The sequence below is a fragment of the Populus trichocarpa genome, chromosome 13 (assembly GCF_000002775.5).
Source record: "Populus trichocarpa isolate Nisqually-1 chromosome 13, P.trichocarpa_v4.1, whole genome shotgun sequence".
Taxonomy (NCBI): Eukaryota; Viridiplantae; Streptophyta; class Magnoliopsida; order Malpighiales; family Salicaceae; genus Populus; species Populus trichocarpa.
The window spans coordinates 10,558,029-10,582,794 of NC_037297.2; the positions used below are offsets into that span (position 1 = coordinate 10,558,029).

Genomic DNA, 24,766 nt, shown 5'->3' on the forward strand with positions numbered 1-24,766 from the left:
TAAATAATAAACTCCTTTTACTATGGATGCAAGGTCATTTTAGGTTTTTTGCTATGGTTTTTTCTTTTTTTGTAATTCTCATGTAGGGTTAGGGGTGATTTGATATTTTAATATATAAATTAATTTTAAATTTAAAAAGCTGCTAGCGCCGCCCGGGTGCTTCTGGTGGCGCGTGCGGCGCCCACACAACGTCGAATGCCGTTGTCCGGGGCGGCATTCGAGGCGCCTCACCACCCCTGTCACGGTGGTGAGGTGCGTGTTTGTTGGCGGTGCGCGGAGGGGCGTCGACAAAGAGTTTTTCTTTTCTTTCCTCTTTTCCCTCTCTCTACCTAGAAAAAACATGTTGACTATTGCAAAAAAAAAAAAAAAAAAAAAAAACAAAAAAGTTTAGCTATTTGTTTGTTAAGTTAAATTAAGTTTTCATTCTTTTAATTGCAACGTGTTTGGTCTGGAATAAGTTATTGAGTTAATTTGTTTTTTCAATTCCATCTCTTGATACTTTATTTTTATATCAGATTTGGTCCTCATTCTTTAAATTGCAATGTATTTGGTCTTGGATCATATATTAAGTTAATTTTTTTTTCAATTGCATCCCTTACACTTTGTTTTTATATTAGATTTGGTCCTTTTTTTTTTTTAATTATGATGTTTTTCATCATGAATCATTTTTTGAATTAATTTATTTTTGGATTTCATCCCTTAACATTTTATTTTTAAATCAAATATGATTCTCATTTTTTAATTGTTATTTTTAGTTGATCTTATCCTTTTCTTAATTGAAATTGTTTTTCAATTTCATCCTTTATGATTTGTTTTTTTATGTCAAATTTGGTTCTCTTTCTTTTCAAATCTACATTTTTCAAATCGTTTTTTAATTTGTTTTTTTTTCATGTTTATCTCTAATTATTTTGGTTGGTTTATAATTTTACATTATTTTCCTTTAGCCTCTTACTTTGTAATCTGGTCTCATGAACTGTGTCATAAATTTTGAAAGTTATACTGAGTTCGCTTTAGTTATTTTAAATTATTTTTAAAAATTTCATCTATCCTTATTGAGTTCGTTGGAAATTAATTTTCTTTGTTTTTTTATGTTTGGAATCTTTTATGAATTTGATTTTTTTTTATTTTATCTTTCAATTCAATATTTTTTGGTATTTAAGGTTTGACATGATACTAGTCTTGGGTTTTAATGACTTTACTTGGTTTTACTAGTGTTTTTTTTAATATATTTTTATGATTTTTTTTAAATTTTATTATTTTATATTTTGATTTATAAAATTTAATGATCATTATTTTTTTAGTTTTATTTTATTATATTGAATCGTTGATTTTTTTTTAATTTTTAAAATATAATAACAACACTTTGACATTAGCTTTTTTAACGGTAAAGAAGGCAAAGCATGTGAAATCAATCTAGTTATTTATTATATCCGTTAGCCACCAATCTTCTTCTCTCACACGCCATCATCGTTTAAAACGTATAATAAAGCAGCCCATTTTTCAAGAGAAAATAAAACACACACACTTCCTCTCACTCAATTCTATTTTCCGGGAAAAATCAATTTCTATTTCTGTATCCGTTGGAATAGAATGATGGATCTGTGGGCAGTCCATGTAAAGAATACAACTGGAAGCCCTTTTTGTTTGAGAAATCATTCAATTCCAGAGAAATCATTTGTTTCCTCCAATTTTGGGAAATTTAGGGTTTTGAAGCATAAAATTTCTTCTTCCGGGTATCATTCTTTGGGAGTTAAAGCTATGGCTAAGAAGAATAGTAATGATAACTCCAATTCCTCTTCTCCTTCTGGTGCGTTTTTTTGTTTTATTTTGTTTTTGATATTAAGGTTTTTATTCATATTGAAATTTAGGGTTGAATTATTGGTTTGATTTGTGTTTATCATTTTTGGTGTGGTTTTGATGATACTATGTGATTTGATATTTGTATTGAATAAAAAAGAGATTGAGATTGAATTGATGAAAAGAAATGGACTTTATTTAGTATAATTTTCTTCTTCTTATTTTTGTTTTTTTTATGCAATTAGAGAAATTTGAAGGGATTGGAAAGAGTGAATCCGAAGAGAAGTGACCCGTTTGGATTTGGTTGACTTTCTGAGGATGGCAAATTTTTGGTGAAATTATAAAAATTACTGCGAGGGATAATGGAATTGTAAGTGGATATGTTGAAATCATAAATCTGTAGGTAAAAATGTCATGGAAAACCCAGTTCCTCTAGTTTGTGTGATTTAAAGTTTCGGTTGATTTGGACAGACACATGCTCTAGTTTGCTTGACGTAATTGGGTAGCTGACTTAGGCTGTTTGTTTTTGTGGTTGAAATTGCGCTTAGGTGCGTTTCAAAAGTGTGTTTGACATGAAAAATATCAAATCGATGTTTTTTTAGTGTTTTCCAATAATTTTGATGTGCTGATATTAAAAAAAAAAATAATAATTTTGATGCATTTTCAAGCAGAAAAACACTCTGCACCACAATACCAAACACACTATAACTCTTTATGTGGTTAAGTTGTAGGCGGCTGATTTTCTTGAAGGATTATTATGGTTATTGAGATCAGCAATGCTGCATCTTTTGTTAGAGATAAAGGTTGTAGCTTTAGGATTTTTGATAAGTGAATTGTTAAGTTTTGCTCAGAGTTTATTTAGTCAACCAGTGCATTGATTGATAAAATTATTATTGAAGTTTGGCTTTGTTGTAGCTGCCTGATGTGAAATAAATTGTAACTTTAATAAATGGAAAGAATAAAATGGAAAATTGGTTGGGCTAGAGCATATATGATATCTTTCGAAGACACCGGTCCTTTCAAGATCCCTAAGATCTCCCCTCTACAGCCTTATCAACTCCATCTCCCTCATTCTCTAGGATGGCTGAAAATAATATTTTTAAAATATATTCTGATTGTGGAGTTTGGTAGAATGGATGAAAAAAACTTTTGTGTGATAAATTGACCTGTATAAAATACTTCAATTCATCATATACAAGAGTCATGCAAGACTCGACTCAAAGGGATTTTGAAAGGTTAAAGTTAGATATTTGAATATTAATAGAAATTTAGTAGTGTTAATTTTTTCATTACAAACTCTCCCAGCAGACTCCCTACATTCTCATGAACTAACATCTTGCAATCTTCAATATATTTATCACGTGCCTCATCAAGAATATAGGAGAGTCTATAAGAAGGTTTTGCTAGAAAAATAACATAATTCCAGAATAAATCTTGAGAGCAGCAACATGGATTATTTTCCTCCATTCAATTATATTTGGGGCCACCACATTGTGAGCTACTTTGGTCCTAAATTATTTTTTACCACTTCAATCCATGTTATTTTTGCTGTACCACACCTCATATTCACGAGAGTTACTTTTATGGTACTGTCCTAGCAATGACCTGGATATCTCAAAATATCTCAAATCAGTGGATCCTATTCCCTTATATATAAATATTGTGAACTAAGTTAAGGTATGAATTTTTATTATTTTCACAATTTAGGGTACATAAAATATTGATTTGCTTTAATCATATGTTTTGGGCGATCCAAGTGATTGCTAGTTCGATTCTATGTAAGAAAATCTCTATATTCACCCTTTTACTTCAATTTATTCACTTTCATCGCTAAATGAATCAATATGGTGGAAACACAAAAAATGATTACATAAGAAACTAGCAAGACCACAGCAAGGTGGAGGTGGCATCTATGAGGATACGTTAGTAAGGTTATGTGATTATTTGTGGAAACACCCATACTTGTAAGTGGAATCAGGTTTTCCTTGTAAAAGAGGTAAAAATTCTGGTATCAATTACAGGAGTAGGTTCAAGGTTTATGGCTGTTATAGGTTCTGTATTATGAACAGTATCATTGGGATTTTTCTTGTCTGTATTAGGCTAATTGATGGGATTCAATGATTGGGGTTTTTAAGGGAAATTGTTGAAGGTTTCAAGAAGTGACAATTCTATCTGAAATTTGATTGCTTGCAAACATATTTTTATAGAGTTTTTAATTGATCTTAGCTCTGAAGGACCTGGCTGCTAATTCTATGAGCTCTTTGAGTCCCATATCACATACTTTTCAGTTTTGACAACCAAATAAATTGCTGCTAATCATTTGTGGTAAAAGAATCTGGGTTTTACCAAATTAATGGTGTCTCTCAATGATGCAAGCAGTTACTGTTTAATACAGCTTACTCATCACCACTAAGAGATGGTTGCGTGTGTGCTTTTCTGCCAGATTTCCCAATTGTTGTAAGTCTTTGATAGAAACTTCCCTGCTTATTTAGTTCATCGAATTGTATGTATGCCACCGTGGAATTATTTAGTTCATCCAATTGTATGTATGCCACCGTGGAATTATGTTTGCTTCCTCTAATGATGTAGTGATTTATCACTATTGCTTCCTTCTCATTTTATATTTTTTCAGTGCTATAGTTTAATTATCATGTTTGTTGAGGTCATGTGCCATGTTGAATTTGCCACCGTGGAATTATGTTTGCTTCCTCTAATGATGTAGTGATTTATCACTATTGCTTCCTTCTCATTTTATATTTTTTCAGTGCTATAGTTTAATTATCATGTTTGTTGAGGTCATGTGCCATGTTGAACCAGTCATTTTGAACCATCATTAGAGAATTACATTTTCCCCTAAATAAAACAATAAGAGAAAAAGAAAAGAAAGAGTGGTAATAATCATTTTCATTATAAATCTTTCACTAATACACCATCATTACTGATGTTACCTGCTTTCATTAGCCATGCTCAATGAGTTTGTTCCAGTAGTTCTAGAAGTGGATAATACTATAATATGCATGCAGATTATTGGAATACATTTTTTCTTTAGGGACTTGGTTGCATCTGTTACCAAGGGGATAGATTCATTGATTTGGTTTGTTATTTTATTCTTTTCCTTGTTTTGGGAGAAATATGTAGGGGCTAATTAAAGGATATTTATACACTGCATGTTTAAAATTCTGAGTACATTTGTCTGTTTTTTGTACCCTTTCAAGTACACCCTTTATTTCATTCTGGCTGAGAATCAGCACGCATAATGACAGATTTGGTCTTTTTGAAAGTTATACTATTGTTTTCGTTATGATTAAATGAACACAGCCAGAATGTGATGCCTTGATGTTGAAGGAAAGATAGTATATTGAATTTTGAGTTAATTATAACTTAGTTTTGTAGTTTATGAAAATACATTAATTAAACCCTGAAGTTTATCAAAAACAATTAAATAGTCCTTTGACTTCAGGTAACCATCTTTAATTTAGTAGTATTTTTATTCCAAAAAATGCCCTTTTTTTCTCACCTATCTTTCCATCCTATCTACATTTCTTTTCCTCTTTCTATTTCCCAAAATAATAAATAATTATAAATTGAACAAAGACATGAAATAGACGAAAAGGATGGAGTTATAAATGGATTTAAAAACATAAGGATTAAATATATAGTTTCTGAAATCATGATGACTAATTAATTAGTTTTGCTGTAATACGGGAACTAAGTTATATAATTAACTCTTGATTTTTTGCCTGCTAAAGTTGCAAATTAATTTAATTTTGCATGGTATGTGTACAGGAAATGGAGATGGCTCAAAAGGAAGTAACCCTCCTGATGGGAACAAATCCAACGACTATGCTTCCCAAAAGTCTCACAGGGTAAACTTGGACTGGAGAGAGTTTAGAGCAAATTTATTTGCTCAGGAGCAGGTGAACTTTCTTTACTTATTGGGCTGTATATCTGTTTTGTTTTGAATGTTATAATTATGAAGCTCTAGAAGATGACTTTAACTTTCATGTTATGGCTCACCGTTTGACCCTTTATTTTTAGACAATATAAACTTTCATTTGCTGTCACACTAGATCTTTAGATGGTCCAGCATAGCAGCATTAATTCCCATTTGATTCTACCCTGTCTAGTTTGTCCATGAATGAGCTGCTCCATGTAAGGAAAAATAAATCTATTTCATGATTTTGTGGAAGAACTTGATTTTCTAGCTCCTGCTGGGTTCTCACTTCTCAGATAATGGCCTGGTCCATCAGAAAAAGGGGAAATAGATTAATTAAAATTTGAAGCATTTGATTGTTTTTTGTATGTTCCTACACTGTTTCCATGACCAAATGAATGACCCCAAATTTCCCTAGAGGTTATGAGTTATGACATCTGGTGTAATTAGGTCAACAAAATTTCCCTAGAGCTTATCGTCAAGTTTGCTTGTTCTTTTTACTTCAAAATTTGCACTTGAAATGTTTTCACAGGCAGAGAAGGCAGAATCTGATGCTCACAGCCAAACTGGGACACCCCAAGAGTCGAAACCCCTTAGCCTGAAATGGGCCCACCCTATTCCTGTACCTGAGACTGGTTGTGTCCTTGTTGCTACAGAAAAACTTGATGGAGTTCGCACTTTTGAAAGAACCGTTGTTCTCCTCCTCAGATCTGGAACCAGACATCCACAAGAGGGACCATTTGGAGTTGTCGTTAACCGTCCACTGAACAAAAAGATTAGGCACATGAAGCCCACAAATATGGAATTAGAAACCACTTTTGCTGATTGTTCTCTTAATTTTGGTGGACCTCTTGATGCAAGCATGTTTTTATTAAAAAGTCGGGAGAAGAAGATTAAAGAGTTCGAAGAGGTGATCCCTGGCCTGTGTTTTGGTGCTGGAAATAGTTTGGATGAAGCTGGAGCACTTGTGAGAGAAGGGGTGCTGAAGCCTCAGGATTTCAGATTCTTTGTCGGTTATGCTGGGTGGCAGCTAGATCAGTTGAGGGAGGAGATTGAATCAGATTATTGGTATGTGGCTGCATGTAGCTCAAATCTGATTTGTGGGGGTTCATCAGAAAGTTTATGGGAGGAGATTTTGCAGCTAATGGGTGGTCATTACTCGGAACTAAGCCGAAAGCCCAAGCAGGATATGTAGGTAATTATGATCCATCGGTGTTCCCAAAATCAATAAGCCATTCCAGAAGCTAAAGCCAGATATGTAATTAAGGTAATGAAGCTAAATGTACATAAACTTACCATCTTTATTAATTAGAATCTCTTTTTTCTCCTCTCATTTTCCCGTAATAACCTGGGTATAACGGCTCTTTTATGTATCGATGAACTCTTAAAAATCACTTAAGAAAAGTTAAGCAAGTCTCCTTGTTGCAATCAATCCTTGTGAAAGTAGCACTAGGCACAAGGACTGACTTCTTTGGACAATTTTCAACTGGGATTTCTTATTTCTTTAATTTAATCTATTTCTGGATGCGGATTTCTTGTTTATTCTGAAAGGCCTGGATTGTTACAGTCAACAGGCAATCAAAAACACAAAGCATCATTTAGCCATTAAACTACAAGTCGACTCCTAGCACAACTGAGCTTTATGTTCATTAAAATAAAATTGGAATTGCCAGGTGCCGCCCTCCACACTCCAGTCCCCATATGAGCTTGACAATCATATAGATTAAGCAAGTGATCATCTGTAAGCATCTCTATGGATCTCAACACGAAATCTTGACGGGCTAGTGTCCAAATTACTAGCAGGGAGAATGAAAGTACATCTGTTCCAATCTTTTCAGTAGTTACTTGCAAGATGCTTTACAACTTCTGAATACCGTAGCTACTAATTAATCACCCCTCCTATCTACTATACAGAACGAAGTCCTCACCATTTCATGTATTTTCAAAGAAATACAAGAACCTCCCTCCTTCCTTGTCAAAATGGAGTCTCACAATCCCCATTCAAATACAATTTCTATCTCAGTGAAGCTCACAGTGCATTTTATATCTGCTTTTGCTTGATGGCAGGACAAAGAAGCTTCCCACTTGAGGGTGGTTCTGCAGGGTGAGGAGAAAGGCACCACGAGGATGCGACGGAGTAATTGTTTTGAGAATTACCCTTTGTATCGTCTGTTGTTGTGTAGTTGCCCATAACCATCAAGGTTATCTCTGGTCCCCGACTTTTCAAGACGTGCTTTACGAACGGCCTGCTGGATTTGTCTATCGTGCTCTTTGAGTATTTCTTCCATGTTCCCCCCAGGAGGCATCAACGGTCCAGAATAATGGATTCTGGTTTTCCTGGGAACATACCCCCCCTGAAACCAGAGTTTCCATTTTTGTTAAACGATCAAGAACAACACAATAACACCACAAATCAACGTAATGAAAAGAAGGATAAAAAACTATGTATGAAGAAATAGAAGGAGCTAAGATTGAGATAAAACTGTGAAAACATCTTAGCACTTGGATGAATTTATAGTTTTGATTTTAACATTCAACTGTTTGATAGAATTTTTTTTGAAAAATAGATGAAGGATGATGATTCTTTACCATTGAAGAATCTCTGCTCGGAGGAGCCTTTTCATTCTTCTTAAGAGAGGAGCTAGACATCTCCCCTGATTGAGACTCGTGAGATTTCTGTGCCCTCAATTCTGGATTATTTCTTGAAGAACCTGCACTTTTATTTAACGACAATCCTGCTACTGCGGAAGGGTGAATCATTGAAGTAGAGTGCTCGAAACCATTCTGCTTGGATACTCTAGGAGGCTCAATTCGGAAGCCAGTCCCCGCATCCTCCTGGATATAATATTTATAGCTGGAACTTGCAGTTTTTGGCTGTGCCTGAGCAGTGAATTCCGGAGTGGGAGCTTTCTTAGTATCTATTGAACCCCTTCTGACAGATTCAGGTCCTCGTCCTTTTACAGCCTCTGCTCTTTGCCTGAAAATATCAGAGTCAACAGGATATTTAATTTACTTGTGAAATTGCTAATGAAAGTTATCAAAGATTACATTTCCCCTCAACATGTCACATACCTTCTGGCTTCCTCATCTCGCAACTTGGCATCCAGTTCCTTGCATGGAGAATATTTTGGTAGACTTGATGGATCAGCAGGGAGGGGCTCTATTCTGAAGAACTGAGAGAAAATTTCAATAATAATTAAGCCCGTCTAACTCAATGGTCTAAACGCTCGTCAAAGGTAATCTATTAATTATATCATTTACACTTTCATTTAACAAGGACAAATTCAGGAAGCAACTAGTACTAGATATAACAAATGATTCAGTTTATACTTTATTCGGATAAAAAAGTTTCAGAGAATTTAGACAGGAAAACTCGACTTGGGTGGCCAAGAGTAAGCTGCTTTTCACCAGAAAATGGTTTACAAGTCAACTAGTGTCTGCTGGAAGCTATATGATGACACTGGTGCTTTAGGTTTGATGTGCACGACTCCTTAAGCAGATTATATCAAGAAGTTTTTGACAGGAATTTGGTCTAAAATTAAATAAAATATTAGAAATAATTACCTCACTTCGAAGAGCTGAAGTGGCTGAACCTCGATCTTGTGGTTCCATTGACAGGAGCTTATCAACAAGAGTCAAAGCTGACGGAGGGAAATGTTTGAATGTCTCAGTAATACATCGTATGTAAGATTGCTGAGGTTTGAAACTAGTTGCATGTGGAAACTTTGTCTTCTGCCAGTAGATCTCAGAGGGTGAACCACAAAGCTTAAAAATCTTATGCATTTGCTCTACCTGTAATCATTAAGACGATAGTTCTTAGGACCGAATACAATACTGTACGTGGAGTAGATACTACAAAGTCATGCATTGTGAATGAACATCCATGATACGCTAACACTTTTCTTCTGATTATTTCATGTAGGTGCTTAACTGGGCATCTTGAACTTGCGTGGAGATATGAAAAATACTGTAGAGCTTAGAAGGAATTTGAAGATTCCGAAGCATGGAAGATTAGTAATGCTTGTTGCCCAGTGCTGGCTAAGATGCAAGCAAGATGCCGTACATGCAAAATGAGCTTACCTCTGTTCTTCCAGGCATGATAGGCTTGCCAGCGAATAATTCAGCAAGAATGCAGCCAGCACTCCACATATCTATAGCAGGTCCATACTCTGTAGCACCTAGCAAAAGCTCCGGTGCCCTATACCAGAGAGTTACTACGCGACTTGTTAAAGGCTGACTCTGATCAGGATGATAAAAAGTTGCCAGACCAAAGTCTGCAATCTTGAGAACTCCATCATTGTTTATCAGAAGATTTGAGCCCTTGATGTCTCGATGCAAGACACCTTGTTTATGGCAGTGCTCAAGTCCATGTAGAAGTTGTTGCACGTAGCATTTGATCTGCAAGAACAGGTAATTTCCTTGTAAGACAAGACATGAATGGCAAGTTGACGACGTTATATCACTTTCATGGTAGCAGAAGAAGCTAATTTCCAAGTATGAATAACCCTAAAATTGAACAGATAAGAACATAGGTACCTGAGATTCCGTAAACTTGATGCTAGGATTTGCTGCAAGCCCAGCAAGGTCATGCTCCATGTACTCAAACACAAGGTACAAGCTCCCTGACATCCTCGAAGTGACTATTCCTTCAAGTTTCATAACATTTGGATGGTCAAGTTTACGCAAATTAACAATTTCCCTAGCCATGAAGCGGACACTTTCCGGATCCATGTTGACAAACCGCACCTTCTTCATTGCAACAATTTTTCCAGTTTCAAGGTCACGAGCCTTGTATACAGTACTGTAAGTTCCTTGTCCAATCTGCACATGATTTCATTTAGAAAAGAAAAACATAAGAAGGCCTTAAAATGATACAATCCAGACCATGTTTGCTAATTTCCCTTGTGTTTGTAGCTAGAAATCAACTTTGCACGCACATATGCAACTGATAGACTAGTTCAGTAAATATTTCCTTCAATAAGAATTTCTGCTCCATAAATGTGTCTGATTCTTCAGGACTGCTATAAATCTAATACAAATGACTGATTGTGCTTCTCTAGCATCCTAACATTTTATTTAATCTTTCTCACTGCATGCATTTTTAACTGGTTATAATGAAATTTATTTTGTTTTAGTTTTTTTTCATGTGACTATTTCATACATATTAGCAGCATATTAATATTATCCAAATGCTAAATCTTAACAACAAGAAATGCTCAAGATTACAGTTTTTTCATGTCACAACTTCAAAACATGTAAAACTATCTAATTCAACAGGCAAGTGAAAATAAGTTTCACAAGCATGAACCTTGTCTAGCTTCTCAAATGAGTCTGCTCGTCGAGGCAGCCACCCTTTGACGGCTTCTCCAGCAACTGCTGTTAACCATTCTGGCCATGCTTCCCTTTCAGATCCATGACGTATGCTAATCATCATACTCACACGTGGTTGGTCGTCATTGGGCTCTGAATCCATTGTTATCGATCTATTATGTCCTTTACTCTTCACATCAACAAGTTTCCTTTCCTTTTCTCCTTCTTCCAATGAAACAGGAACATTCCCAACATTTGCCTTCGACACAAGACGCACCGATCCATCTTTTTGGCCAAGAAAATCTACCAACATCTCTTCTTTCTTGGATATTGCAGGAGCAACCATTTGCACAGAAGACTTATCCACCTCTGTCTGCTTCTGATCATTCGTATTGCTATTTACATCTTCTTCTGCAGCTCCTTTTGAGCAAATGCAGCCCATGATCTCACCTCTATCCCAACAGAACCACTTTAAAATATGCCAAAACCACCACCACCACCCTTTGCCGTTCTGCTGCAATGAATATTTAAATTGGTTCCCTTGGATTTATGCTGGGAACCCAAGTTTACCATTTTTGTCAATCTCCCAAATCAATGGAGCATTGACAAATATCTCAATATTGTGGTTGCTCTTAAAACCAAGATCGTTGTGCCCCTTTTAGGAAACACAATCACTCTATCCAAGCTTGCAAGGCTTTTTGAAAAGCGCAAGAGCTAGCACAGAATTTCCAAATGGGAATGTTGTTGACGTCAAGAAAGCTAGGCAAGGATATCGAAGAAGAGAAGATTCGAATGAAAAAGACTACTAAGGAAATAAAATCCAAAAGAATCAATATATGAATCTTTTATTGTAAGAGAATTTTGGACAAGGGAAATAAATCTAAACAGACCAGGAATCCCTGCACAGAACAGATCAAGAAATATTGCTATACTTTTTTCCTTTCCCAACAAGAAATGTTTGATAAGAGAAAAGAGAAAAAGAAAAACAGCATCCACAATATTGTTCTATAATGCAGGAATTCTGGCAGGCCGTTCTGGGTTAATTTCTAATTCTCTTTTCCTTTGGGTGAGTTTAATTTGGTTAGCTCAGAGAGTAGAGATTAGAGACAAAAGGGTGGACAGACATTAATGAAAAATAAAAAAAGATAAGAAAATCTGGAAAGAAGAAGGTGCGTGAATCTGGATAGTCCCTAAAAAAGCGAGAGGCCAAAGAATTTTGGGATTTGACAGGCTGTGTGGTGGCCTTTTCAGTTTTCTTGCGCCATTGCCATTGCATTTCTCATCCCTAACCCTAACTAAAAAAAAACAAAGAGAATAAAGAAAGAAACAAAGGGTTGATAGCTAGGGTTGGTGAAATCTTGAAAAGTCGGCCTTGAGAGACAATCAAGGAAAAGAGTGGGCTGCCTGAAAGCACAAACGTGCATGGCAGTACGTGAGTTTAACGAGTGACGTGTGCTTCTTCAAGTCAACTCTTCCATTCAAGAAACAACTTTCTCTTTTCCTCCAAACAAGCAGTAGCACGTCGGAGGTGATCATGAAAGAATAATTTTATTTGTATAAGAGAGAGATGAGCGAAAATAATAAGGATTTTTTGCCAGGAACGAACAACCGTGACAGCATGCCCAGCAAAACCCAATTAACTTCCATCACTCAAATATGTTAAAGATTAGGGTAAATTAAAATAAATAATAAATAATAAAAAAACCCCAAGTCTAGCTATTGCCCTGTTCACAACGTTACTCCTTACCAATAATTTACGCCATCAATTTGCCCTTAGGATTACTTAAAGCCACCCTTCCACCTAGTCCCTCTTAAGAATAATTAACAAAATCATCAAATAACTCTTACGCCATGAATAATACTTATTTTTCTTTTCAAAGATAATCATGCACCTTTTATTTGTAATTGAATAATATTATTAGTAAATGAAAATATCTGATAGTTTGTAACTTGAAGGCAATATAATTAAAATGCCCATAAAAATTTCCATGGTATTAGCTAATTAGTTTGTCAAACAAAAATAATTAAAAAATTGGTAAAAAATTTTATTTTTTTCTTTCTTATTGAATCTTTGAAATAAGATAAAAAAAAAATCTTAGCCCGAGTGAATAAAAAATTCAAAAAAATAAAATTTCCAGCATCAAATAAATAAAAATAATTTGAAGAATTGTTTAATAATTTATTTTATAAAATTTTAATTATTTTTATTTTAATCACTTTTTTATGAAATAGTATCTCATAATATGATCATACATGTCCTTCTCTAAAAAAAAAATCTAAAATTATTAAAAACTTAGATTAATCATGAATGAAAAGACTTTTGTTATCTAACAAATCAAATTATAGGTATCCAATTACCTAAATTAAAACTATAGAGATATCTTATAAAAAATCAATACTACATATAAACCTTTAGTGTTAATAAACCTAACATAAGCCCCATATAATTTGTTAGTAATATATGGAATTGCTAGGTTTTTTTTTCAATCTTGTATGTGCTAAACTATGTATTTTTGAGATCTGTGTAACTACATGTCCATATGAAAAAAAAACTATATAATAAAGTATATTTATGGTTGTTTGATATTTTTTGTTCTAATAATAAAATATTTTTTGTTTATTTTCTATATATTAAAACTATCTTTTGGTTGGATTTAAGACAAGTCATTTACAAATGAAATTGAAAGTAACCAACTTACCATAAAAGTCAAGTCTTTATCAATAAATAATGTTATTAAATCTTAGGATTAGTCAAATAGTTACTTTATCAAGTTGTGTGTTTGGTATTCTAGTAGATTTTATGATTGTGGTTTTAATAAATAAGTTTTTAAGAAATATTTTTAGTTGCGGTTTCTAAAATATAGATTTTTAAAAATACGTATTTGATTAAAACTATAATGAGATGGATTTTTGCATACAAAATAAATAAAAAATAAGTCTTCATGAATGAAAAACAATTTATTTTAGCTTCTATAAAATTAAAGTTTGAAATACAATTATGTATGATGCACAATGTAAAAAACAAAAGCTATTTGGTTAGCCAAACATATTTTCTCTATGGTTATATAAAAATTAAAAGTTACCACGATATCAAATAGTATCTAAATAAATGGTAAGACTATTGGATCATTCACAATATTATTCTACATAAATGATAAAATAGTAAGTGTAAAATTAAAAAAAATAAAGTTACTAAATTCTAGCTTCATAAACCATATCTTATACTTTTCTTTCTTTCTTTTTTCCTTTTCTTTTAAAAATAAAATTGAGTTAATACTTGATCAATTGATACAACCGACAAAGTTTGATAAGATATGATTGTCTTTTACTAGTCTTTTGTGTATCCAAATTTTAACATCAACTTGGACTAGCCATACCAAAAATTTTTTTTTGGAACAAAATAACACTAAACACCCTAACTTCTTTAGATGTTGACTCTAACCAAATTTTGCCAATAGTTAGCCCTAACTCCATTTATTTTTTCTCTTTTTTTTCTTACTCTTTTTTTCTTTCTTCTTTGTTGCAAATTAAGCTTTAATTAGGACTTAACCTTTGATAAAACAACTACTACTTCTATAAAATGAGAACTGGAATTCTAGATCTCAAACTCTTTAAAAAAGAATGTCTATTCTAAGAAGCTTCATCGAGTAGAAAAGGACAAGAGTTTAAAGAAAAAAAATGTAAAAATTTAAATATACTAGAAAAAATAAATAAAAGCAATAAAAAAGTAACAAAACCTTTTGAGAAAAAGATAAACAAAATTGCATGAATTGAATACGTAGGGTTAACCATTGTTCACAGTGACTAGATGACTCTTTTTATATTAACACAAAGTTTGAGTCCTATTTAAATATGTAATCCTAATCTTACACATACATACACATAAAAAGGTTTATTGAATTCTAATACAAACTAAATTCCTCCTTTACTAAATACAACATGAATCCTAAGATAATTTATGACTTAGATTAATTATTGTATTGAGGACTCCTACTTTGAATATAACTATATCTTGTAGTTATTCGTGCGTGTTCAGACTTTGTTGATCAATCACTTCTTCTTAGTTGATTGTGACTTTTGGTTGCTTAGTTAACCATACATTCCTTCAACTCTCCTAGTCATTCAAGACCTCTTACAACTTTGTTGATTCTTTTGATTTATGATCGATTTAAGCTCTCTTTCTATTTGTTATGAACAATCATTGCTCTTATTTGGATGACACATACTTGTTTATTTTTGGTGTAAACACCTTCTCCACCCTTTCTTTCTTTTTTCTTTAGCTTATTTTATTTTGTAAAACTAGAATTTATTTTCTCAATCTTTTTTAGTAAAGATCTAAAATGTTATGTAGATTCTCTTTTGTATGTTTTATGAACGAATCCTAATTTCTATCTAGATTTATGTATTTGTCTATCTTACAGAGGGTTATACAGCCTCTCAATCAAGAAGAGTATCATAAAGATTTTGGGTTTTGAGTAAAACTTCCTAATTTCATAGGAATTTTAGAGGAATTCAGTAGGCAGATTGCCCTACTTAGCATTACACATGCGCAAATGACAAGATTTGATACCTTTCAGGAGCTGTACCTAAAAGACCTCTCTTTTGGGAAAATTTATGTCGAGTTGGCAGAAGTAGGTAAGTAAGGTGATTTCATACTTATGAATGGTTACTTATTCCATGGTGTGCAATCATGTATCCCTGATTATTTTATATCGGTACATATCATCCATAAGATGCTCTACGAGAGACACTTTGGGCATGACAGGACCTTGGCCTTAGTGTCATTAGATTACCCTTAACCTAAACTACTAGGTCATGGCATCAAGCTTTACGAAGAGGCATGCCATTGTTAATGATCTAAAGGTGTCTTAACAAATGCTGGTTAGTATACCTCATTGTCAGTTCAAGATGCTCATTGGTTGGATATCAATATGGATTTTTGGTTGAGCTTACCATAAACCCAACAAGCTATGGGTTCGATCTTCATAGTGGCTAATGGGTTTTTAAAGATGGCTAACTTTATTGCTTGCCAAAAGACCATAAATGCTTCTCAAATAGCCCACCTTTACTTTAAAGAGATGGTTCACTTGCATGAAGTCCCCGTGTCCATCTCCTTGGACTAGGACATGAAGTTTATGAGTAAATTCTAAAGAAGTTTGTGGAGAAATATTGGTACTTAATAAATATTAACAATGCTTATCACCCTTAAACAAATGAACATAAAAAAATGGTCAATCTAAGCATAAGGAATCTACTACATTGTTTGGCAGGAGACAAGCCTAAGCAACGAGATGTAACTTAGTAATAAGTATAGTTTACCTATAATAAGTCTAGAAATTGGACTTCCCAACTGAGCCTATTCAAGATTGTATGAGAATAAAGTCCTTCTAGTGTGATTGAGTTAGCACTAATTCCTCATATAAGACAATTGAGCATTCAAGCTGAAGCTATAAAAAAATATATGCGAGAAGTGCATGAGCAGATCAAACAATATATTATAGATAATAATGCTAAGTTTAAAGCCTAAATTGATACTCATTGCAAGAAGGTCATATTTGAGGTAGTTACTTTGTTTGGGAAATTCTTACTTATGATAGGTTTTTAGTGGGGGAGTAACGAATAAGAAGATATGGATTTGTGAATTGTTATAAAAGATCAATGACAACCCTATCGACTCCGTATTCCAAGTCACTTGAAGACTTCTTATGTTTTTAATATGCAACATTTATCACCAGACTTGGTGGATGATCATAACTCAAGGATGATTTCTCTCTAACTTAAAAGATTGATGGAGGTAGGTCAAAATAATCTAAAGGTTCTAAATAGCCAGATGGGGATTTATCGCCAATGGATCATGCAAAAAGCCTAATAGACTTATTTATAGACCAATGAGATAGAGTTAAGCTTAAGAAGAGACATGGTCTCGCCAAACTAATAGCTTGACAAAAAAGGGCTAAACTTTCTATCCAACCATTTAACCAGGCTCAAATTCTGTCAAATGATTATATAGGTCTAGTTCTATAGAAGGCCCTGCTAACTATAGCCACTCAAGTTTTGAGGACTCTCAAATTTTTGAAGATGCTGTTCGAGTTAATTTTGTTGTTTTCTCTTAATTTTCATCAGTTTTATATGTTAATTTTTGATTTTATGTTATTTTTCTTTTTGGTTTTAGGATTCTTATTTTTTTACCCTGTAAAGTTCGATTTTTGACCTATTTAAAGAGTTGTAAATTTTTTAAAAAGATAAACTACATCATAATTATATTTTAGAATTAAATCTACGAATTAGGGTTTTTGTGTGTACAACCTACTTGACAATAAACTTGTTTTTCTTGCTGTCTTCATGTGTTTGTCTTTCCGACAACAACACTTTGCTTAAAAATGTGACGGTAATAGCCCTTTAATATATTATATTTTTTCTTTTGCCCTCTTCTTTTATTCTAATTTTTCACTTATATCCTTGTCAATGGCTTTGGAATTTGTCCGTCCTTGCAGAAGACACCAAACTCAATCAAGCTAATTTTGAAATTGATTAATTCAAAAGAAAATAAAAGTTAAAGAATTTTTGTCTCGTATTTTTCAACCTTTTTGATGTTAGCTAGCTCCATGGACAAAAATCTTGTCATCAACGGAATCACATTTGTTCAAAATTTGAAAATCAAGATGGTGCTGCACTCTAGAAAATAACAAGTGGTGATGCATGCATGGCAGGTACCATACAAGAACATCCAAAAGTAAGTACTGCATTCGTCGCATTGCTAACTATGCTGACAACACGTGTGTTAACACTCTTTGTTGCATGGAATTTTGTTGTTGATCACTTAGCACTACATGTCAACAACCAAAACTCATCCTTCTTATCACTTAATCTTTTATTCTATGTTCTTTTTCTGATCATCTCTTGCAAATCATGCTCTTCATTAATCTTTCTGCCATGAGTTTTATAAACTCTGTGTTGGATTGGGTGGTGCCTCCTGCTAGCTTGGTGATGCTAGCATGTTCATGGCCAGCCTTATGCTTTATCAATACATGTGAGTGGCTCTACAGATCTTTCTTTAGTGAGGATATGGAGGATAAAGTTGTTATCATCACTGGAGCTTCTTCTGGCATAGGAGAAGTAAGCAACCCCCTTCCTTCTCAAAGCATAGGAGTGATCTCTCGTTTTTACTTATTTTCGGTGCTCTATTTGCAGATTTGAGTGTTTAATGCTGTGATTTATCTCATTAGAAATTTTGAGTAATTAATTATAATGCAAGCTTGTCTCCATTCCTTATTAGATGGCCAACTGAATTTAAGGATCAGACTTCAAAAATTCTAACTTTGAAGTATGATCTTTAAATTCCATTGAAGCATAGTCAAGGGTTTTTATAGGATGGAGATGGGTTATGTCCTTGTTGTAATCAAATTAACTAGACTTCCAGATTATGCATTATCAGTATCTGGAGATTTAAATTAGAACGCCAATGCCGCATTGAAGGAAAAGGGTATCAAGCAAATTGACTTGCCTACGTAAACAAAATTAAGGGATTTAATTGAAGTGATTAAGTGTATATTGAATGCTTAGACAAAGCCGCAAAGATAGAATAAAAGTACATGCATGGCAAACAGAGAGTTTTTGGTTGAGCTAATTTCAACCAAGAGTTCTTGAAATTGTAAAGAAGTGCATGAAGGCAGCTTGGGTTGCTGCAAATTGTTACGAACTCTATATAAATTATATGCAGAGTTCTCAATCATAACCTGAAAAACACAGTGATTTTATCAAGCCTTCACTGGACACATTCTGCAAACTCATAGCAGAGGCATTTATGAAACCACTTGGAAATGATGTGGTCAAATTATGTATCAAATAGAAACCGAAAGACTGGAAATTATACTGGTGATAGAATCATAAACTCTTGCAATTTTTTGTACTTGAACAAAAGCTTATTTGTTGCCATGCGTGGAGGCCAAACCTTACTTCTTTACCAACTCCCCCCATTCCCAGTTTTATTTTCTTCCCATAAGCGAGGTCGATATTTTATAATAGCTGCTGCAGTTGCATCTACAAGCCATTGCAGTGTATTGATCATTTAATGAACTTGCTGGTTGTAATTGCAGCAAATTGCATATGAATATGCAAAGAGGAAAGCAATTCTTGTTCTGATTGCACGTAGAGAGCACCGGCTTAGAGGGGTCAGTGAGAAAGCTAGGTATATTGGTGCAAAGCGTGTCCTGATTATGGCTGCAGATGTTGTCAAGGAGGATGATTGTAGGAGATTTGTCAATGAGACCATAAATTACTTTGGTCGGGGTATGCCTTGTATCATCGTTAATTAATGAATTCAACTGGATATTATAGCCAATGGAATCGGTGCTTTAGGAGATTCCTTAGAAGCAAATTTAGATTCCAATTGGAGCCTAACAGAAAACCCTGTTGTTCTGCCTCCCTCTCTATACTTCATTCTGTCTTTCTTCCCTTCTTATGCAGTGGATCATCTTGTCAATACAGCAAGTTTGGGGCATACATTTTACTTTGAAGAAGTAGGAGACACCTCTGTGTTTCCCCATTTCTTGGTAAGGGCATGTAGCCTACATGAATGAGTAGATAGTTTGTAGTGTAGTCCCTGTAGATTATTGACAGAAATGGTCTTGTTGAGAAGAAATTTTCCTAAAACATTGTGGGATTTGATTGTTCATTGTCAGGACATAAACTTTTGGGGAAATGTCTATCCAACTTATGTGGCTCTTCCATACCTACGTCAGAGCAATGGACGAGTTGTTGTTAATGCAGCAGTTGAGAGCTGGTTACCTCTGCCGAGAATGAGCTTATATGCTGTGAGTATATACAAATCAAGGGAACTTTTGTTTTCAATGCATCTTAGACGTAAAAAAACTAAAAAATTGGTATTTTTTGACATGCATACCATTACTTTGATCAAAATCTGTATAGTAGAATGGTTACAGTTACGATTTTAATATTGGTTACCTTTATTGATTGTCCCACAACATACCTTTGGTTGAGCTGCATTTAGCTATACAAAACACATTGTCTGCAACAATTCATTATTGCTACGATTAGTGCTAGATTACACTAATTATCCTTCACAAAAACCTAAATGATAGGAACAATGGCGGGCTAGTGAGGTTCAACTTTATGGACATCATTTTTCTTGTCTGTTCGTGTGATGTAAATTCATGTCGTTAGACTTTATTATCCAGTCTACTATACTTGACTGGTACTTAGCAGCTGCACAAGCACAAATAATAGGAGTGTGTGTGTGTGTGTGTGTGTGTGTGTGTGTGTGTGTGTATTCATGTCCCTGTTTCATCCTCGTCTTTCTCTTGAATATTTCACCAAACTCCACATTAAATACTCCATTATATTCTCTTAAATTTGTTACAATTTTTGCTAGGCTGCAAAGGCTGCCCTGGTGAGCTTCTACGAGTCACTGAGATTTGAAGTGAATGGTGAAGTTGGAATAACAATTGCATCTCATGGTTGGATTGGGAGCGAAATGAGTAGAGGCAAGTTCATGCTAGAGGATGGAGCAGAGATGCAATGGAAAGAAGAGAGAGAAGTAAGATTTTGCTAGCAAACTTTTCTCGGGATACTATTTTCTAATGATTCTGCTACCATCTGTTACTGGTAATTCTAGTTTACAAAACTATTTTTTAATTGAAATTCTCCAACAAGTAAAATTCATATGCATACTAGGAATATTCTTCTATCCATCAATGGCTTTAAAAGATTCAGGGCACATTGACAGATTGTGAGGCAGTCACTTGTATATATCAGCATGGTTTTTCTTATTAACAACAGTGACAATCGAAGACAGGATATAGAACACTTGTTTTTCTCTAGAATAACTGTTGAAGTTTGAATGTTATTTACACGAGAAGGTGACTCTGTAATGTTTTTCCCTGATACATTTCCCTTTGGTTTTAGGTAAACGGGACTGGTGGTCCAGTAGAGGACTATGCAAAGATGATTGTGTCGGGAGCTTGCCGAGGACATCAATATGTCAAGTACCCAAGCTGGTATGACATATTCCTCCTTTACAGGATGTTTGCACCTGGAATTCTCAACTGGGCTCTTCGAATGTTGCTTGCACCGAATGGTTCAAGAAGAACGTCTATGATAGGCACCGGGAGACCTGCATTAATTTGAAGGCGGCGGCTCTCCAAGGAAACTTCTTACTGGTCCTCTCCATCCCAATCCCCAGCAAACGCAGATGCAGAAACTGGAATAAAAAGAAAGAAAAAGCCTCGTCTCAGTAATCAATCATGCATTTGAGCTCTTTTATAGCTGGTTTTGCTTACTTACTGTCCATTTGTGGCTTTGTGACATTTTATGCTGATAATAAACTGGAGTTCTCTTGTGATTTGTTCAATTACTTGTCTTTTATCCTTCATATCATTAGGATGACTAGGGATGGCAGTCGCTACACACCAAAAATCAAACCAAGAGGAAGAAGGCTATCCATCCCCAACACTCCAAGCAAGCTTACCAACACACCATCAAAAGGAGCCAACAAGTTTGCATGACAGAAGTAGGAATGTTAGTAATTGTATTACGAGTAAAAGCGGCTCGAGCCTTCCACCTAGAAAGCCTTTTCTTACTCTCATCGAGATATTAGCAGAGGAAGCCTCTTCATGAGTCATGACTCTACCAGAGTAAAGAGGAACATGCAAGTAGCTACCCACATCCCAAATAAATTTGATATCAGAGATCTCAACTGACCCTTTATGAACGTGATTAGTAGATGAAGTAGTAAAGCCCTCAGATTTAGTAGCATTAACCTCCATACCCGACTTGCGACCAAAATCTTTCAAGGCCAAGATCATAGCCCTCAATTTCCTTCAACAATCAAAACCCAACCTTTATCTCAATTACTATCATTTCATTCGTTTTTTATACGCATAAATTGTGCCTTAAGTCACACTTTAGCCCTCTTCATTTTGACCAACTTATTTTTTACCATACTCCGTGCCAATTGATTAATTTCCAAAGCATGGTCCCTGCCGACGTGCATGGCCGACTAGTTTTTTCATAATATAATCCCCACCTACAGGGCCAACATATATTATATCATAGCCTAAGTTAACACGTCTTGCTTACTGTCTTTCCATTATATAAAACAGGGTAATAAAATCCAGTTTAATATATCATTATATAAAAGGATCATGAAAAAACAGGGTAATTATTTTTTTAAAATATCCGACTAGAATTTTACTAGAATTTCTCTTATATTTAAGACATCCCAAGTTATTAACTCATTGTGTTACACTTTTAAAAATCTTTTCAATTATTTGATGCAATCATTCTGCATCACAATCACATTAACCATCACACTATAATCATAACTTCTCAAGCATATTAATGTGTTTTTTCTACAATATATATATATTTTTTTCAAAAATTTAGAAGTCAAACAAAAATATTCATGCAACAAAATAATTTATAATTATTAATATTTTTATAGAGCAAATATAAAAGAATCCATAGTGAAATCTAACTAACATGTTTCTAACCAAGATATAGAGTAATACAAAATAAACACGCCCACATATATGTTTACATGCATATCCTAAAAAGTTCAATAGAGAACATAGTTAATATATATATTATTTTTTCAATTTAAATAAAATTCTACCTATTTTATAACAAAAAGAGTGCAATGTCAACTAAAGAACAACTCCTGTAAACAAACATACATAATAAAATTCATATATCAAGATTATATATGTAAATCATAATAATAGGAGGTGCAAATTATTTCTTCTTATTAAACTAGTTCGACAATGTATTTTTCTCATCAAATCCTCACGAATAAGCTTAATTGCTAATATTAAACACCCTTATATCTTTTACCATCTATAATCTAGGTTAACCATTCAATGTCGATATCAATCCCAAATCAATATCATTAGTCATCAACACAAAGATGACTAATCAAGGATACGTTGATACCAATTATACCAGTATCATTAGCTTTCAATTCTTCGATAACTAATCAATTTTTTTACCACTTCGACACCCGTGTAACCCCACCGGTGTTATTAGCCTACATGACTTCGAACAATTAATCAAGTTCATGTTAATGTCAATATCAATGCGATCTTGTTGATATCATTAGTCTTTATGATCTAAAAAGACTAATCAAATTCCATTTATTAATTTTCTTTTCATCATTTGGATTAAATGTTGATGACAATGAAATCTTATTGATATCATTAGCCACCATAAGCCGAAATGAATAATCAAATCTTGTGCGCGTTACTTCTCAAGAAAATGTCAATATTAGGCTAGTTGATATCATTAGCCTTTGTACAGTAAATGACTAATCAAGTCAAACATTATTTTTTTTCTCTTTTCTTAACCTTCTAGTACTTTTTGTACATTTATAGAGCTTAAAGAATTTAAATGCAACAACTTTAATATTGTTATATGTCACTAAGCATAGGAGTGGGATACTTACCTGCCTGGTGTGCTAAATTGCTAAACTTGTACGCCCAATACACTAGGGTCTGACCACAAACAATATTCCTTATCAAAACAAGATTATCACATTACCATCATTACATTAATTTTAGATCCATACATAGATCCAAAGATGACATAATTTTATCTTTTGTATTAATATATCATGACAAATCAATTGAAATCATTTAATTTTTTTCATTATCAATCTTTGATGAATGACCCTCAATATTATCCATGATTAGCCTCTTATTTCTTCATGATCAATGATCAACAATACAACACAATTACATTTTCAAAAATACATTTTCATTACGTTTATATGCATGATTATATTATTTTACCCATCCCCTTTTAGGGTCAACTTGGCTGAATCATACACATTGGAATCAAGGGTTTCCTTCAATTTTAACATATATAATTCATCAAATCCATTTACATACACTTATATAAACGTGATTTAACTAGATTATCATGACAACTTCACCTATTTAATTCATCTCTATTTCCAAAAAAATTAACCAAGCCCTTCCTTTCCCTTTGATTTCTAAACATATTAATCCTTTGCCTACATTTCATTTACTTCCATTGTCATCGGTTAATATAATTTTTAAATTATTTCAACTCAAAAACTCCAATTCTTCTCTATTTTATTTAGGTCGAACCACATGCAACAAAAGAAAGGCATGCATTTTCTTCAAATTTCATCAATTGATACTTTACTCATTCCTTATATATTTATATTAACACATTTAAAAATAATCCACCCATCAAAGAAGTAACAAACTCTATCTCCTTAAACTTAGTATTTGGTCGGATTCCCTTGATAATAGGAGGATTAATTCTTCTTTCAATTATCTCAATTCATGCATTACCTATATGTTAATTACTCGTACTAACATAATTCTATACAAATTACATAACAATTTAATCAATTAATCCTACCCCTAATTCTTTAAGTCTTGACTGCAACCTTGTCAATGGTGGCTAGTTTTTCTCTTCAATTCTTCCAATTAAACCACTGCATATTTATTTTTCATGTTCTTAAACATCATTCGACTACAAAATCATCAACCTAAGCAACCTAACATCACAATTCAAGTTCACACCTATACTAACATTTTTATTCTTTTATACTATACAAAATTTGCTTAATTAATCATCTTGGAGGAGTTTCTTACCTTTATTGAAAGAAGATTCAAGAGAATTTCAAAAGAGAAAACTTAGTTCTCTTCACTCTTCACTTTCACTTCCACTTTCAATTTC

General features: G+C 33.7%; 3 protein-coding genes and 1 long non-coding RNA gene across 5 annotated transcripts; 3 read left to right on the forward strand and 1 right to left on the reverse strand.

Moving 5' to 3' along the window:
- Positions 1-1,445: 1,445 nt before the first annotated feature.
- LOC18104346 (uncharacterized) lies at positions 1,446-8,263 on the forward strand. 2 transcript variants are annotated; one of them, XR_002977368.2, is made up of 4 exons: positions 1,446-1,807; positions 5,584-5,714; positions 6,264-6,998; positions 7,799-8,263. XR_002977368.2 is itself a non-coding variant. In XM_006376108.3 (3 exons), exons 1-3 carry the CDS (start codon positions 1,591-1,593, stop codon positions 6,924-6,926), a joined length of 1,011 nt encoding a protein of 336 aa, XP_006376170.1. In that variant the 5' UTR covers positions 1,446-1,590; the 3' UTR covers positions 6,927-7,064. The 2 variants fall into 2 exon arrangements, 1 of the variants encoding a protein (XP_006376170.1); XM_006376108.3 differs by lacking the exon at positions 7,799-8,263 and having other exon boundaries at positions 6,264-7,064.
- On the reverse strand, positions 7,503-11,483 carry LOC18104345 (probable serine/threonine-protein kinase At1g54610). Its single transcript, XM_052446436.1, has 7 exons — positions 11,040-11,483; positions 10,268-10,552; positions 9,812-10,129; positions 9,296-9,523; positions 8,804-8,904; positions 8,321-8,708; positions 7,503-8,085 (listed from the first exon to the last, which is right to left on the reverse strand). The coding sequence occupies exons 1-7, from the start codon at positions 11,481-11,483 to the stop codon at positions 7,885-7,887; spliced, it is 1,965 nt and encodes a 654-aa protein (XP_052302396.1). The 3' UTR covers positions 7,503-7,884.
- LOC127904189 (uncharacterized) lies at positions 9,289-11,417 on the forward strand. The gene is made up of 4 exons (XR_008057101.1): positions 9,289-9,411; positions 9,654-10,534; positions 11,009-11,149; positions 11,282-11,417. It is a non-coding gene; the product is annotated as an uncharacterized LOC127904189 (long non-coding RNA).
- A 5,893-nt stretch (positions 11,484-17,376) lies between the features above and the next one.
- On the forward strand, positions 17,377-21,401 carry LOC18104344 (11-beta-hydroxysteroid dehydrogenase B). The gene is made up of 6 exons (XM_006376106.3): positions 17,377-18,157; positions 19,138-19,330; positions 19,508-19,593; positions 19,723-19,854; positions 20,433-20,597; positions 20,966-21,401. The coding sequence occupies exons 1-6, from the start codon at positions 17,951-17,953 to the stop codon at positions 21,185-21,187; spliced, it is 1,005 nt and encodes a 334-aa protein (XP_006376168.2). The 5' UTR covers positions 17,377-17,950; the 3' UTR covers positions 21,188-21,401.
- The last annotated feature ends 3,365 nt before the right edge of the window (positions 21,402-24,766 follow it).

Bases quoted from the DNA above. Each gene is read 5' to 3' on its own strand.
- LOC18104344 (XM_006376106.3), top strand. From the start codon at position 17,951: ATGCTCTTCATTAATCTTTCTGCCATGAGTTTTATAAACTCTGTGTTG. The intron at 18,158-19,137 runs GTAAGCAACCCC...TTGTAATTGCAG, and splicing joins CTTCTTCTGGCATAGGAGAA to CAAATTGCATATGAATATGC. The intron at 19,855-20,432 runs GTGAGTATATAC...AATTTTTGCTAG, and splicing joins CGAGAATGAGCTTATATGCT to GCTGCAAAGGCTGCCCTGGT.
- LOC18104346 (XM_006376108.3), top strand. From the start codon at position 1,591: ATGATGGATCTGTGGGCAGTCCATGTAAAGAATACAACTGGAAGCCCT. The intron at 1,808-5,583 runs GTGCGTTTTTTT...GTATGTGTACAG, and splicing joins CAATTCCTCTTCTCCTTCTG to GAAATGGAGATGGCTCAAAA. The intron at 5,715-6,263 runs GTGAACTTTCTT...ATGTTTTCACAG, and splicing joins ATTTATTTGCTCAGGAGCAG to GCAGAGAAGGCAGAATCTGA.
- LOC18104345 (XM_052446436.1), bottom strand. From the start codon at position 11,483: ATGGGCTGCATTTGCTCAAAAGGAGCTGCAGAAGAAGATGTAAATAGC. The intron at 10,130-10,267 runs GTACCTATGTTC...CTGTTCTTGCAG, and splicing joins TCAAGTTTACGGAATCTCAG to ATCAAATGCTACGTGCAACA. The intron at 8,709-8,803 runs GTATGTGACATG...TGATATTTTCAG, and splicing joins CGAGATGAGGAAGCCAGAAG to GCAAAGAGCAGAGGCTGTAA.